This window comes from Pipistrellus kuhlii, unplaced genomic scaffold (assembly GCF_014108245.1).
Source record: "Pipistrellus kuhlii isolate mPipKuh1 unplaced genomic scaffold, mPipKuh1.p scaffold_m20_p_1, whole genome shotgun sequence".
NCBI classification, from domain to species: domain Eukaryota; kingdom Metazoa; phylum Chordata; class Mammalia; order Chiroptera; family Vespertilionidae; genus Pipistrellus; species Pipistrellus kuhlii.
The window spans coordinates 38,334,594-38,351,751 of record NW_023425404.1 but is presented as its reverse complement, the minus strand read 5'-3'; the positions used below and the strand labels follow the sequence as shown (position 1 = coordinate 38,351,751).

Genomic DNA, 17,158 nt, shown 5'->3' with positions numbered 1-17,158 from the left:
GACTAGTCTAGATGCAACCCAGTCAAGGTGTGCATATACCTTTTTTGTTTCTTTTTTAACTTTTCTTCTTCATACCTTGGTAGGGAAAAGTTATTTGAGTAAATACACATGTTATAAAGATAAGCAAAAACTCAAAAAAGGAACTTAAAATAAAACCATTTAGGTTTGCAGGTAAAAAAAAAACCCAAAAAACTAATACAGTAATATAGACAATCACACGTGACTTAAGAATTCTGGCTTTGACACATTCAACAGACTAAAATCTCAGATTAACAGAATACTTTTTCTACATTATAGCACCGTGATACTCAAGTACTTTACATTAAAAGCCTCTACCAAGACCTTTTAAAAGTTAGATGATAGTTAATTTGGTAAACAGAATAAATCCTAGTCACTGGAAAGTATTAAGACTATGCTGATCTAAATAACATTTTATTTCTCTAGTAATATTATTCAATGTCATGACAAGCTTTTACTCAAATTAGGAGAGCAGCATGCCCAAATTTGGAGTATGTTCTTTAGCACTGACCAATCAGAAAATCATCTCTTAGACTGTAAGCCAGTCTTTACAAATATAAATTAATCATAACCAGAAATATTCTTCCTATTTCTTCAACTGACAGACTTAAGAAAATGGTGAATTATGGGAAAGGTGCTGGGAAATGGCTTCTTCTTTTTTGTTAATCCTCACCAAACGATATTTTTTCCTACTGATTTTTAGGGAGTGGAAGGGAGGGAGAAAGGGGAGAGAGAGAGAGAGAGAGAGAGAGAGGAGAGAGAGGAGAGAGAGGAGAGAGAGGAGAGAGGAGAGAGAGGAGAGAGAGGAGAGAGAGGAGAGAGAGGGGGGGGGGGAGAGAGAGAGAGAGAGAGGGGGGGGAGAGGGAGAGAAAGAGAGAAGGAGGGAAGAAGAGAGGGGGAGAGGGAGAGAAAGAGAGAAGGAGGGAAGAAGAGAGGGAGAGAGGGAGGGAGGGGGGGGAGAAAGAGAGGGAGATCAACTGGTTGGTTGCCTTTTGCACCCACCCTGACTGAGGATGGGGACTGAATGGCAACCCAGGTAAACCCAGGTATATGTCCTTGACCTTAAATCGTACTGGAGACCCTTCAATGCTCGGGCCAACACTTTTAGCTGCTAAACAACACTGGCCAGGGCTAGCTTGTTCTTCTCTTATTTTGTTACAAAAACAAGAGAAGTTACAAAATACTTACAATCTATGAAATGAGAAAAAATGAGTATTAAAAATATTTACCTCTTGCACATCAAAATATAAAGATCCAATACAATTAAAGAAAAAAAAAACAAAACATACTGTTTTATGCATTCTGGTATGCCAACATATTCCATGGGGACAAGTTCCGCTAGTTCTGCCAAATTAAAGACGTATCTAATTTTTTGGCTGAATTTTGAGCTATGGAAGAAAATAAAAATAATTACCTTAATATTTCTGACCAACAGCACTGACAAGAAATTCATATAAGGAGTTTGTGTTCCTGCTTTTTAAAAGTGTCAACGGCATTCAAAAAATTACCTAATAAACGGTCTTGTAACAGCCAGAAGTGTTCTGATAAACCAAGAGGGATGTACGATGATTAGAGATTTTAGGTTTTTCCGTAACCTGGAGTTAAGAGAAAGAAAAATTAAACAAGCTTTACAAATTCTAATGTTAGAAGTTAAGCCATCAGCAAGTATATGGAAGTTTAAATAAAAATTAATTGAAAATCCCTCAGTTAAGTGTTCTCCTTTAGATGTGATATTCCTTTAAATACAAGGTAATGCACTCATGAACTGTGATGGTCCATCCTGCTGGTATGAAATGAACTTTACTTCATTTGGCTACATTTATGTATACCACTTGTCTTCAGGACTCTGCCACCCAAGGGTAGAGGCTAATACTGAATACAGAAGTAAACTGTTCACATTTTTTAGGACTGGGGAGAAACTGGTACTAATTTCCTCAACACCATGAAAGGCACTGTGCAAGGAAAGCTGGGGATGGAGAGCACCACAGTAACGGGCAGCATTAATTAGATCTCATGCATTCTCACAAAGCCTAAAGTTTTTATTAGAAATGAAAGGCATTATTCTAGATAATTTAAAATGACCAAATATCTTCTATCACACATATTTTGCACCTAAATAAAGTGATCGTTATGAATATTTTTTGAAATTACAAAAACTAGTCCATGTCATGGTTAGGTATGAAAAGACACCTATTAGTGGGTCTGAGTTGATTAAACTAGCTCAAATTAGTTATGGTTAAATCAAACCAATTAGAGGAACAAAGTTCCTTTCATTAGCATGGATAGAATGCACTTCTAGAGCTCATTCCAAAGAAGGATTACAGCTAAATAAGCACTGTAACATAAAATATGCTAATGTAAGTTAGGCAAAACTTAGAATGTAATAAAATAGAAAATGTACCAAATTCTCCATCCTTTCCCAAAAATGTAAATTACTGGAATATGTTCAACATGGTATAAATAAAGAGAAATAAAGAGGTGTTATATAAATCTGTTTTTAGGAATTAAAGTTATTCTTTATTAAACAGATCAAAACTAACTTCTTTCATAACATTTAAAAATACTGTATTGAAAAAATAGAAACTTTCTATGAAATTAATAAATGCAATTTAGGAAGAGTATACGTGACCTTTAAGTGCCAACAGAAAATAATCTAATAAGGCCATTATAAAAATTATTCAGACTAGCTTTCAACTTGTATTTATAGTACCTTCTATCAATTTGCTGATAGCATTTCCTGAGCCATCCCAGGCTAGGCATCTTCCTTCGAGTCGTTGCACCATTTAAATAAACTATCATGTAGTTTTCTGCTACTAATAGTTCCAAAGTGCCAATAACATACCTGTAAAAGCAAATTAAACCCTTAAGTAACAGTTTTGTGAACCAAACTAGGTTATCCAAACTACAATTCCCTTCCTTTTCTTCAATGATAGAAAAAACAATTAAAAGTTTTTAATGTTAGTATAATTATTTTTTTTAAATTATCTTCAGTTTATTTTTAAAATTAATTACATTGAGATAACATTGGTTGAGTTATCTTTTAGAAATACACATTGAAATGTTCATAGATGAAATGATATGATGTATGGGATTTGCTTCAAAATTATACATAGGGCCAAGTTTGAATTGTGGGAATGAAGTCTACATTGATGACTGTGGAATTGAGTGATTGGTACACAAAGATTCAATACACTGCTCTTTACTTTTGTATATGTTTTAAACTTTCCACAACAAAGTTTTTAAAAAACTGCACTAATTGGAGAAAAAGAATGACTTTGTGGAAATACAATAGAACTGAGCCAGCTTAGTTATATTTGTTTTTTCAGGGCTAAATATAATTTAGTCATGTAATTTTGAAATAAAAAAGTCACTTCTTTACCCTCAAAGTGTCCTCAACGATAAAATAGAGAAGCTGGAACAGATCATCTGAAATATTCCTTCCAGTTTTAAAATAATAAATTTTTTCAGATAAGTTAAAAAACAAAATAGTTTTGTAATGCTAAAGAATAAGTACTTAAAAACAACCAGACTTGGGATATTTATAATTTTTACCCAGCTAAACTTCACTTCCTTAAATTGGACATCCAATTAACTAGGAATTTTGTCTAAACATTTTTGTAAAGATATACATACTTAAAGAGATTGTCCATCAGGTATCTATAGTTAGGTTGACCACTTTCAGGCATAAAACAGACAGCAAACACAACAATGGCATTTAATCCATCCCCATAATATCCTGAAAAGAAACCAAAGATAAAATCACCAGCATGATTTTACTCTGAAGATTTTTCAGAGGACATCTGTATGGTTGTTAGAGTATAAGTGGCTTACCTTCCACAAAATTTTGGATAAAAAAGTTGTGTTTTTTTTTTTTTTTAGATCTTTAAATACCCTCTTGTCAAAAAGACAACAATAACATTTGAAGAGGAAAGCGTGGGCATAAAAAACAGAAACCCTCTTAAATCAGCATAATCAGAAAGCCAGACTTGTTTTAACAAGTTAACAAAAATAACCATGTAATCCAAGCAGACACAACAGGAAAAGATCTGCAATAAAACATCCTTAAGCAACTTAGCTTAGAGTGGGTACTTTATTTTCTTTTTAAGTTTTTTAAAAAAATATATGTTTTTATTGATTTCAGAGAGAGGAAGGGAGAGTGAGATAGAAACATTGAAGAGATAAACATCGACCAGTTGCCTCCTGCAGGCCCTGTACTGGGGACTGAACCTGCAACCATGGCGTGTGCCCTGACTGGGAATTGAACCAGCAACCTCCTGGTACATGGGATGACGCTCATCCCACTGAGCCACAGCAACTGAGATAAAGCGGATGCTTTTTAAAAAGAGAGTTATGCTCACCCTAGCTGGTTTGGACCAAAGGGTCCCAGGTTTGATTCCAGTCAAGGGCATGTACCTCAGTTGCAGGCTTCTCCCCAGCCTGGGACCTGGTCAGGGCTCATGAAGGAGGCAACCAATCGATGTGTTCCTTTCATATCAATATTTCTCTCTGTCTTTCCCTCTCTCTTCCATGCACTTTAAAAATCAATGGAGCCAAAACCGGTTTGGCTCAGTGGATAGAGCATTGGCCTGCGGAATGAAGGGTCCCAGGTTCGATTCCGGTCAAGGACATGTACCTGGGTTGCGGGCACATCCCCGGTGGGGGGTGTGCAGGAGGCAGCTGGTCAATGTTTCTCTCTCATTGATGTTTCTCTCTATTCCTCTCCTTCCTCTCTGTAAGAAATAAATAAAATATATTTTAAAAAATCAATGGAAAAATATCCTTGGGTGAGAATGTAAAAAACAAAAACAAAACAAACAAATAAAAAAGAGTTATGTTCAACATTGCCTAATGTTTTAAAGATTTTAGGGTATTAATACCTAAGAAAACATCACATCTCTGACATAATTCTAGAAAAACAGAGCTAAAATGTATATTTTTTGAATTGTAATCTCTAGATATTAAGTGTATCCAATAATAGTTTTGCTTTAACTTTCTTTTCTGTTGTTCACAAACATGCACTAAAAAGATTTGAACATTTCAAATGCATTAAAACTTTATCTTTCTTAATACCTGTCACAAATATAATGATAAGTTCAGTAGGATACAATAACCCTAATTATTTCCTGTAAGAAAAATAAAGTATTATTTCTGAAAAATACGATGTTTAAGCCATGAGCTAGGTCTCACAACCTGCTTCCTATGAACTATCTGAATTAATATGTCTGTGGACTTCCTAATACAGATTATCCTGTGGTGGATTTTTTTTTCTTCTTCATCTGAGTAAGATTAAATTAGGCAGGATAATGTAACTGCAAATATTCAAGTGATTTGCTCTCAGATGAATGAAGACTATACAAATAAGCAAGGGGGAGCCTTTGATGGGGAATACATTAAGTGGAAATAATTCTATGTGATAAAAACCTATCAGCCTGACCTATGTGGCTCCCTGCCTGCATTAGGAGGATTTCAGGTAACATGACATGCTGTACAGAGTGAGTTGCATTTTGGCTAGCACTAACATTCTAGCACTATTTGCACAATGCTGAGGTAAACTTCTATATAGAGCAAAGACAGACTGACAAGTTATAATTGTCTTGATACTATTTGCTTTACCTATTTGACTTATAAATTTCTTAGGGGAAGGGACAAAAAGCCTTATATTTTTATATATCCCACAAATAGTAAAATAGAACCTACATAAAAATGTGGAATGAACTGGTTTTCTACTTTGAGGTAAAGATGAATGTTTTGTTCAGGGTTGTTGTTGTTTTTTTTAAATACATTTTTATTGATTTCAGAGAGGAAGAGAGAGGGGAAAGACAGGTAGTAGCAACATCAATGATGAGAATCGTGGATTGGTTGCCTCCTGCATGGCCTCCACTGGAGACTGAGCCCGCACCCTGGCATGTGCCCTGGACCAGAATCAAACCCAGGATCCTTCAGTCTGCAGGCAGATGCTCTATCCTAGGGGTGTCGAACTCAATCAGAGAAGGGGCCAAAATCTAAAATCCAGCCTAAATCGCGGGCCGAATGGTTTACTAAACAGTCATAAACTGTCATTGTGATGGAAACGCAGCAGAGTGCAGTGATGACAGCGCGGTGCGGGCCACATTGCAAGGCCTGGCTGGACGGATTTGGCCCGCGGGCCTTGTGTTTGACACATGTGCTCTATCCACTGAGCCAATCAGGGTTTTAAGGTAAATTAAGAATCATACTTTAAAAAGCCAGGTTTTACTATATCCACAAAAGACTGTATAAGAATGTTCATGGCAGTTTTAATAACGATAGCTCAAATTTGAAACTAACATGTCCATCAAAAGAAGAACAGATAAGCAAACTGTGGCTTATTCATGCAAGGGAAAGCCACTCAGCAGTAAGAAATAAACTATGGATGCATGCAACTACATGGATGAAGCTCAAAAACATGATGCTGAACAAAAGAAGTAGATCAAAGACTGTACGCCATATGACTCCAGTCACAAGAAATTCTATTAACAGGTACAACTAACCAGGGGGTAGACATTAGAATAGTGGTTCTGGAGAGGTAATCGTTGGAAGGGAGTATGAAAATGTCCTATATGTCTAGGGGTGTGGGATATAGGGGTATATATGGTTATATGGGTATATGTCAAAACTCATTGAACTATACACTGAAGATTAGAACATTTTTAAGTGAAATAAGTCAGACAGAATAAAAATATGATATTACTTATATGTGGAATCTAAAAAAAACAATCTCAGAAAAAAAGACTAGAATGGTGGTTACTATGGGCTGTGGGAGAAGGGGAGATAAATCAAAGAGTACAAATTTCCAGTTAGAAAATGAGTAAGTTCTGAAGATCTAATGTATAGAATGGTGACAACAGTTAGTAATTGTGTTATGTATTTGAAAGTTGCTAAGATTTAAAAATGTTCTTACCACAAAAAAGAAATAGTAATTATGTAATCTGATGCAGGTGTTAGCTAAGGCTATGGTGGTGATCACATTACAATATACAAGTGTATCATATCAACAAACTATACATCTTAAACTTATATGTCCATTATATCTCAATGAAGCTGGAAAAAAATTTGTAAATGCTACAAAAATGGTTTAGAACATTTCACTGCATATAAATTATGAATGGATACAAAGGGGAGAAAGTCTCAGTTTTGGGAATGGTGTAAAGGGAGAGGGTGGGAGGGAGAATTTTCATTGCATATTCTTATAACTTTTGAACTTACTATAGTGCATGCATTAATGATTTTTAAATGTTGGCTTTATTCTTTTAGTTCAAACCTGTTATGTTACTAAAATGACATGATAAATATTTATTATTTTTTTCAAAATTATATAATATCTTAAGGGAGAATTTCTTTAAGCAATTAGGTTTCTGATGTTGCATTAAAAAATCTGAACCATCTTAGGTAACTTTTACCTCCATGACTGATAACTTTTTTATAGGGTTCAATGGCCTTCATATCAACTCTGTGGTCCTGTTCTCCAATTCTGAACATACGCCAGCGTCGTCCATCTTCTTTTTCCTCCTCTGCTGTGTATTCGGTAATTGAGTCTTTCCTAATAACTTCAGTAGTTTTGGGTTTTGGAAGATCATCTGTCAAAATAAAAGGTTTTTGAATTCCAAATGTTACTTACATCACAAAATAAAATTGCATGTTAACCACTCTGCTACCTAATTAGAATGTTTGGAGACTTTTTCATTACACTTATGTGGAATATTAAATATTTCTTTCATAATAGAAGGAAAGTCTTGCTCTTCAGATGAAGTCATTTTATGCTTTTGGAAATCATGTTTTTTTCTTTTGTTTGTATTGTCTAATTCAGAAAGCACTAATCACAGTACAAGGTATAATATATCTGTAAGTTCAGAAAAGATAGTTCATACAGACACCGAAATCTTAGTACAATGGCCCTACAATGCCTTGCCAGATTCTGTTTATAACAAGACTGTCCTTGACAGTTATCAACACTATAGGTTACTTAATTATCTGGGAGCCAATCATTTTTTGTTGTTATTGAGCACAAAATTATTCCCCAAACATTATACCAGTAGAAAGTGGTTAACTAGTCAATGATTACTGCTCATTTGATCAGTTTTTTAAAGCAGAAATTTATTGATAATATTCTTAAGTTTACATGCAAAAGTGTATTTTAAATTGACATTAGACAAAGCATAAGCACCAATGATTAGGTGTAATTTATATTTCAAGATTGTATTTTAGATAATTTTTAATGCTGTAATGATTTTCAAAATTGTAGTATCATAGTCCTTACCAAAAGATGTGGGGAGGGGAAACCTACTGCATGTTAGTTGTTTGTTTCCAAGATAAAGCAGTTAACGGAAAATATCCTTCCAGGAAATGACTAGAGATGCATTAAAGAAAGAAGAAACAAACACATAGGCAGAAAACTATTTCAGTATCTTTATAAAATATTGCTTCTTACTGGACTGCTTATTGAACCAATAAACAGGGAAGAAAAAAGGAACAAAAGATATAGCACATCAAGGATCTTAACCTTCACTGTAGATAATATACTTAGTGCTAAATACTGCTTTGAAGTAAAAATAATTTTAAAGATAGTATATACCTATAAATTATTAATAATACAAAGACACTATAGCCAACAATTACCTAATTAAAGAAAGCACGCGAAGCAAAACACATGCAAATTCCTTTGGATTTCAAATAACAAATGAGAGGAATATAAAACTGAAGCTACAGTATACATTAATTCAAGCTGGTTATTTATAAAGTGCAGCAATATCAGCAATCCTATTTTTTTTTTTTAATCATTCTCAAAAAACTCCCTTTAGGAATCTCTCTCTGCAAACCCTTAACTACTTTTAGCATATCTCCTAAATTATGTCTCTTCAAAGCTTTTTTTTTTAGTGGACATAAGAATATGCCATAATTATCAAGCAATGTTTTGGGAGCGACCATGTAAAAAATGTAATTTCATAGCAATTGAGGGGAAGAAAAAAAAAGCCACCTGTGTAATCTACTAAAAATAGTTTGAAAGCTTTGAGACTATTCAGTGTTAGCAAAATTTCATACTTTAGTAAAAAAGAGGAAAAAATAACTTTAAAAAAATAACATATTTCAATAAAAATCTCTTAATCATTAATTTTAACTGTCAAGTTTTAAGTTTTTCCAATTATCCTATGAGAATGCCATTACAAAAAACATGCATGTATATAAAGACAAACATTCATTAATAAAAGTGAGATAAAAACAACGAAATATTTACCTTCCCACTCAAATTCATTACTGTTCTCTGATGGTGTATCTAAGCCATCTAAGTCAATCTCCCCACTTTCATCCAAATCATCTGACAACACAGAGCCATCACTAGGATCCAGGGTCAGGCTAATGTCTGGAGCCATTAGTTTCTTTCTTACTTTATTTCCATTAACTTCTAGTGAGCCTGGAATGGGTAAAGCAAGCGAAAGATGTATTAGAAGGAATGTTAAATGTCCATCACTTCATCCTGAGAAAAAATAAAATTAATCTTAATCTCAAAGCACTAATTTACAACTTTAGATTTTGATCATGGCTGTTTTTACGTCATGGCAAGATGGTATATCCCAGCAAAGACACATCTTTTTAAATAAAGGCAGATCTCATAGTCACCTCTACTACTTAAAGTGATCAACTCTCATCCCTTTAGTGTAGAAATTTCCAAAAACCTCCAAAGTATTCCAAAAATTCTTTCCTCAACATTCAACTTACCTTTTGTCCCCTATGATGAAACAAACACCAAGTATATTTTTTCCTTGACAAAGAAACGTGTTCAAAAATAGCACACTCTATCGTTTTACTGAAACTAAAAGTGTCAAGTTCTTACCAGGCTGGTTCTCTGGTTCAGTTACAGCTAATATATCTGCTTCGATACTATCATCTTCTGGTAATGGTCTAGAAGACAAAGACATACTTTTAAGTAAGAAATTAAAAAAAAATATTTTTTCAAGTCCCAAGTTCTATTAAAAATAGCTTATAGCCCTCGTTGGTAAGGCTCAGTGGATAGAGCATTGGCCCCCGGACTGAAGGTTCCTGGGTTTGATTCCGGTCAAGGGCATACCTGGATTGCAGGTTCCATCCCCAGCCCTGGTGGGGGCTCGTGTGGAAGGCAACTAATTGATGTGTCTCTCTCACTTGATGTTTCTCTCTCTGTCTCTCCCCATCCCTCCCATGCTCTCTAAAAATAAATGGAAAAAAAGCCTCAGGTGAAGATTAAAAAAAAAAAGGTTATAAAAACAATTATGTAGAAAATTGACTTTATAAAATAACACTTTTAAAGAAAATATTTCCAGATTGTCAGAGTTGACTTACATATTTATTTCAGTAACACAAAAGTATACATTCCTTATGTTACTGCCCTTAAATACAACTATAAAAATTATCAACCAAATATAATTGAAATGTATGAATTTAACATGATACAATGTATGATGAAGCTAAATTATTGCTCACAATGGGATTATGGTAATTGCTTTGAGTACTAACATTTTCACCTTACTATTATCATCATGTACTATGCAATGACTCAGTATGACTCAGTCTCACCCGTCCCTTTCAACTGCTAAGGAACCTTACCATGTACTGGATTGATTTTCTTACCAGGATGGCATGGAAACATCATTTAAACATAAGATCTGCAAACCATCATGCTGTCTGTCTTAAACTTAGTATGTCAATTATTTCTCAATAAAACTGGAAAAGAAAAAGTTTGTCTCTGCTCTTTTTCTAACAATTCTATTGGTGCCAATACAAATGTAAATACAAATGCAAATCTGTCAAGGTAGCCAGTCACATGATCTGGGAAAGCCTGGCTTATTTATTTAATACATTTTAAAAAAGATTAAAAGCAGAACAATTGGCCCAATAATCATTTTTTTAAAATATTTTTTATTAATATATTTTATTGGTTTTTCAGAGAGGAAGAGAGAAGAATAGAGAGTTAGAAACATCGATGAGAGAGAATCATCCATCAGCTGCCTCTTGCACACCCCCTACTGGGCATGTGCCCGCAACCAAGGTACGTGCCCTTGACCAGAGAACCAGGGACCTTTCAGTCCACAGGCCAATGGACGCTCTATCCATTGAGCCAAACGGGTTTCGGCCCAATAATCATTTAGTAGGTGACATCAGAATAAATTTGAAGTTTTCTATATTTATTTTCATTTATAAGCACTGCTCACATTGGAAAATCTTCATCTTGCCATTCTTCTTTAAGTTCTACACCTTCCATCCTCAGCTTGGATTCAATGTCAACTACAAATTCCTGATAATCCAGAGAGCCAATGTCCTGTGAAAAGAGAAAAATTTATAACAACTTGTCATTTTACTTTTTATTGGTTGAAAAGGTACAATAATCTTATATTTTAGCTCACACCTCTAGCTTTAGCTCAATGGTCTGGTCATAAAATCAATTTACTGGATTACAACTACCATTTAAAAAGAAATTTGAATAGAAAATAATCAGAGTATGTATATATTTTCATATATGTTTTTAGTTGCAAAAATGCATGTATCCCAGGTTGTGAGTCTAGAAGACAAACTGTATCTTTCAGCTTTGTTACTCCTTGAACAATTGTATCATTAGAAAACAGCCCTTCTAAATACAGAGAGCCGGAGTATTTCAGCTCTCTTAGCCAGTTCATTCAATTTTTACTTGAATGTCATATTGAATCTTGTGATGTTAATATAGCAGAGCATATAAACGTGGCTATTTAGTTTGGGGAGGAAGGAGAAGGATATATTCACTCAAACATTTCATCACAAACTTTAGGAGGAAAAGTACAGTAGGTAGATAAAAACAGTTGAAACAATTGAGAGAGTACTGTTCTTGGAAGCACTTTATCAGCAGCTCTAATAACAGGAAATAAACAAGAAAGGAGCAATATAAGCACAAATACCAAAGGATATTGCTGACTTAGGCATTAACTGGCTGCTTCCCATTTTTGTAAATTAGAATGAGGGAAAAAGGAATGAGGAAATAATACTTTAAGAGACTATTTGTTAAAATAACCCGATGCACCCCTAGTTGGTTTGACTCAGTGGATAGAGCATTGGACTGCAGACTGAAGGGTCCTGGGTTCGATCCCAGTCAAGGGCACATGCCCAGGTTGCAGGGTCATCCCCAGTAGGGGGCATGCAGAAGGCAGCCAACAGGTCAATGATTCTCTGTCATCATTGCTGTTTCTCTCTTTCTCTCTCCCTCTCCCTTCTTCTGTGAAATCAATAAAAATATGTTTTAAAAAGTAAAAGTAAAATAACCCAAAGCAACAAGAATAACCTGACTTCTCAACACATTTATTGTAGTGGTGGCATTTCATTACTTTTGCTGGCTATGAGTGGAGGTCATAGAGATAAACAAAAATTAAATATTAAGATCATATTTAGAACTATCTGAATCATAATTTTACATGGTAACTTTACTATTATGTAGTTTAACATTGCTGCTGGAATAGGTACTAGTAACCACATCTTTGCGGAAATCAATTACAGTTGGCAGAAGGAAATGCCCAGGCAAGCTTTTCACTTCCTCATTTAAATGAAAGGGATTCATTCTAAATATTTATGTTCACTTTTCCTATGAGTTTGGCAACACTGTTAGCATTACAGGAAAATAATGTAGGTCATCCTATGTGTTTATGAAGATCACCAAGCACTCCTGGAAAAATCCTATATGCTTTCTTATCATTGCTTCCTTGAAAGCAAGGTCATATAGGTTTTTTATTTTTAATAATAGTTTTTTTTTTAAATATATTATTTTATTGATTTTTTTTTTTTCAGAGAGGAAGAGAGAGGGATAGAGTTAGAAACATCAATGAGAGAGAATCATTGATCAGCTGCCTTCTGCACACCCTCCACTGGGGATGTGCCCGCAACCAAGGTACATGCCCCCGACAGGAATCGAACATGGGACCTTTCAGTCCGCAGTCTGACGCTCTATCCACTGAGCCAAACTGGTTTCGGCCATATAGGTTTTTTAGAATGAAATGACACAATGTCACATCACACCTGTAAGAGTGACTAGTACAAAAAAGACAAGAAATAACAAGTCCTGGGTAGGACATAGAGAAAAAAGAATCCTTGTACACTGTTGGTGAGAATGTAAATTGGTGCAGCTACCTGGAAAACAGTATAAAGGTTCCTTAAAAAATTAAAAGTAGAACCACTATATGAATCAGCATTTCCACTTTTGGTTATTTAGCCCAAGAAAATAAAATCTACTGTTTCAAAAAGACATGTGCATTTCCATATTTATTGCAGGATTATTTATAATAGCCAAATATGGATACCACTTAAGTGCTCATTAATGGATGAATGGGTAAAATGTGGTATGTGTATATGTGAATGTACACGTGTATACACACACAAACACACGGATATTATTCAGTACATAAAAGATCTTGCAATTTGCAACAAAATGGAGGGACCTCGAGGGCACTATGCTAAGTGAAGGACAAAAACTGTATGACCTCACCTACATGTGGAAATCTAAAAAGCAACACAAAAACAAAAAATTAAAACTGAGCTCACAGCCGAAACCGGTTTGGCTCAGTGGATAGAGCATCGGACTGCGGACTGAAAGGTCCCGGGTTCGATTCCGGTCAAGGGCACGTACCTTGGTTGCGGGCACATCCCCATTAGGGGGTGTGCATGAGGCAGCTGATTGATGACTCTCATCGATGTTTCTAACTCTCTATCTCTCTCCCTTCCTCTCTGTAAAAAAATAAATAAAACATATTTAAAAAAAGAAAAAAGAAACAGAGCTTTAAAAAAAACTGAGCTCACAGATAAGAGAACAGATTGATGGAAATGGGATGGTGGGCAAAATGAGTGAAGGGGGCCAAAAAGCACAAATTTCTAGTTATAAAATAAATCTGGGGATGTAATGTACAGCATGGTGACTACAATTAATATACAATACTCTATGATATATTTGAAAGTTGCTATGAGAGTAGATCTTAAGAGTTCTCAGCACAAGAAAACATTTTTTGTAACTGTGTGTGGTGATGGATATTAACTAGATTTAATTGTGAACATTTTATAATATATACAAATATCAGGTCATGTACACCTGAAACTAATATGATCTATATCAATTATAAGTCCATTAAAACAAAGAATAAAATGAGATACTCTTATCAGAAATGTTAACACAAAATTTAAGAAAAATTATAATGGTGCTGACCTTTCTTAAAATTGTAAAAATAAAGCAAAAGATAATTATCCCACTTATAAAACACACATGCTGAGACCTTTAAAAGAATTAAAGTCTAATTACTGATCTCTAACACTTTCCTATAGTTACAAATATTATAATTTTGGAAAATTACTATCATCATATTATGCTAGTGTTCGGCTTTACAGAAGGTAAGATTAACAAGACGTCTTTCAATCCCCTGCCAGCCAAGGTTAATTTATCAGATCTGGCTAAATATACTACTTCCTTTCTTAAACGCCTTCCTTCCTCACTGCTCTTTCTACCAGCATTACTACTCCTGATGGAATGAACACAACTGCTTTCCCAAAGAGTGCTTTTCACATTTACTAACCACTTGCACATTCATCATTTCATATATCCCAACCAACAATTTTGTGAGGTATAAAACACTGGTGTTATTATCCTAGATTTATCACATATATGAGGCAAATGACTCTACATCCTGGTTCCCAGATCTAGACTGTCTCTAACACAGCAGTGTCTCCAGTTCACTGGCAACTTTATACAGAATAAGCCTGTAATGCCAGGTTACACTTAGCTTCAAAGATCATCAAGAATATAGTCTGCAGGGTAACTAAACTGGGTAGCTTCAGTTACAATTTTGAGGCATCTTACCATTTACAAACTGCAAATCTCAAACTATCAGAGAAAGAATACATTTAACTTTAAAAATTAAGAAGTTAAGCAGTAAGCGAAATAAAGCTCTTAAAAAAAAAAAAAAAAAAGGTGAGGATGAAAAATGCAATCACACACTTCAACTATGTAGAAGGCGCTATGACCACCTCCAGGGGTGGGGAACGTCTCGCCGGGGAAATCATTTGGCCTGACCCTGCCAAGGCATTAGGGGGGAGTTAATTAAATGTATAACCAGATATAGCTGGCTAATTTTTAAGTTGACAACTTTGTGTGGCCCTCGAATGACGTTATAAATATCCAAATGGCTCTTGGCAGGAAAAAAAAAAAAAAGAGTTCCCAGGACAAGGGAAGTTTCGAAGCAACGCCATAGAACCAAATAAAGTTTTCATTTAACATGAGCTGACCTAGATCTCCAGGGGCATCAAATGCATCCAGGACACCAAAACCATTTCCCCCCAGATATCTAGGCAAACGATAGCGTCCGGATGCACGCAGACACCCGTCTTTTCAAGTAGGAAGGTCTATGAAAGCTCCGATTACAGACGCCGCTTCCGTGTTTCCTCTCCGAAGGTAGGAGGCACACCAGAAGTTTAAGTTTCTTTGTTCTGCACCGGGACAAGGCTGGCCACAAATAGGGGACCGACGTGGCCCAGTCTCCGGTCTCAGACCGGGGTGTGTGCAAGGGGGTGGGGTGGGGTGGGGTGGGGGGCGCCCTGGAAGGGGGTAAGTTCCAGCCGGTGCACAACCCCACAAACGGAAAAGGGAGTGGAGGTGCAAGGATGGCAAAAGCAAACAGGAGCCGAGCCAAGGGCGGGGGCCGACGCGGGGCGGGATCAGGGAAGCGCCGGCGGGCAGGTTCTCTGGCACTCCCCCCCCCCCCCAAAGGGCGGCCCTCCAGGCTTTCTCTCTGGCCCTCCGGCGGCACGCGACCCTCGGACGCTCGCCCCCACGCATGTTCCCAGCGCGGACCCTCCATGCCCAGCCCACACCACCCGGGCCGCGCTCACCCCGGAGGAAGCCTTGGCCCCCTCGTCTTCTTCGCCCCTCCAGGCCGGCGACGTGGGGCTGACGGCCAGGTCGCAGAAGGTAGCGCCGAGCGGAGCCCGCTCCCCTCGGACCGCAGCGTAGACTGGAGCCCAGGACCCCGGCCACTGATGCAGCGGTAGCGGCAGCGGCGTAGCTGACCCGGATGCAGAGGGCAGCCCCGGCGGAAGTGACTACCTGCCGACCTTCCCGCAGGCGCCGCGCCCGGTGGAGGCGGTGGAGGCGGAGGCGCAGGCGCGGGCCGGGGCGCAGGCGCAGGCGTGGCATTCTGGTGAAACCCCCGAGTCCCGCCCCCTCCCCGCTCAGGCCGCAGGGAGAAACCCTGCGCATGCGCCGCGCGGCCGCCCTGTCTTAGTGCCGGGCCGGCGGGGCACCTTTTGTGCGGCCCTGCCGGGCTGTAGGCGCAACCTTGACCTGCGCTGGGTGCACGCAGCCCAGCGTTTCAAAGAGCCATCTTTATAGTCTTTATGTTTAACTGTATATTATGAAATGGATAAAATGAAGGGAAGAAAAGTATCTGAGGCCTCATTCTGGGGAACTAGCCCTCAGAAGAATCCAGAGTTTGGTAAAACTCGAGGGTGAACAGCCTTGAAACAGTAAATTCTCAAAGTGTAATGCAGGAAGCGATCAATTTATTCTTTTTTTTAAAAAATTTTCAGTTAGTTGTGGATTTGCTTTGGTAAGATAAAAATAAGATAAACATTTTACCAGTAGAGCCAGTACCCTTCAATTACATGTTTAAATTTCCATAAAGGCTTCTTCTAAATGCTTACTCTCAATTATTGTACTATCCTTGCCGAAAACCAAGTAACCAGCAGTTCTCTAACGGGTCCAGGTCTGTGGATCATTCTTTGAGTAGCAAACCCGCCCTACAACTTCAAGGAAATAGGATTAGTTTGGAGAACATCATAATCCCTCTCAGAAAGATCACTAAATCCCTACAAAGGCCGAGCAGTCTATTATTTGGGCAAAGCATTAGGGAGTGGTGGGGCATAGAATAACTGAAAAGCTCAAAAATTTAAATCATTGATCCCAAATGCAGCTCTTTTAACATTTACTCACTGTTTTAACATTTACTCACTGTTGGTAGGTGGTTAAACTCTCTGTGTCTCATTGATAAAATGGGGCGGAGATGGGATCGGGAAGAGAGATAATAATTACTTATATGAACAAAAGTAGGTTTTCAGTTGTTCGTATGGCAAATAATAAAATAACAAATAATAA

General features: G+C 37.0%; 1 protein-coding gene across 6 annotated transcripts in view; it reads right to left on the bottom strand.

Moving 5' to 3' along the window:
• The window catches only part of BNIP2 (BCL2 interacting protein 2), a 37,517-nt gene extending 21,481 nt beyond the window's left edge, over positions 1 to 16,036 (bottom strand). For 2 of the 6 annotated variants that reach the window (XR_004988422.2, XM_036440154.2), the window contains exons 1-9: positions 15,898 to 16,030; positions 11,220 to 11,326; positions 9,866 to 9,933; positions 9,269 to 9,445; positions 7,437 to 7,613; positions 3,652 to 3,754; positions 2,729 to 2,860; positions 1,527 to 1,613; positions 1,308 to 1,406 (exon numbers count right to left, since the gene is read on the bottom strand). Coding sequence is in view for 4 of the 6 variants with exons in the window: in XM_036440154.2 (XP_036296047.1) it covers positions 1,308 to 1,406; positions 1,527 to 1,613; positions 2,729 to 2,860; positions 3,652 to 3,754; positions 7,437 to 7,613; positions 9,269 to 9,445; positions 9,866 to 9,933; positions 11,220 to 11,269 (893 nt within the window). In the remaining 2 variants the exon portion in view is untranslated. Of the gene's footprint in view, positions 1 to 39; positions 76 to 1,307; positions 1,407 to 1,432; positions 1,614 to 2,728; positions 2,861 to 3,651; positions 3,755 to 7,436; positions 7,614 to 9,268; positions 9,446 to 9,865; positions 9,934 to 11,219; positions 11,327 to 15,897 lie in introns of all 6 variants that reach the window. The other 4 variants (XM_036440146.2, XM_036440164.1, XR_006741716.1 and 1 more) reach the window with 4 other exon arrangements.
• Positions 16,037 to 17,158: the final 1,122 nt, after the last annotated feature.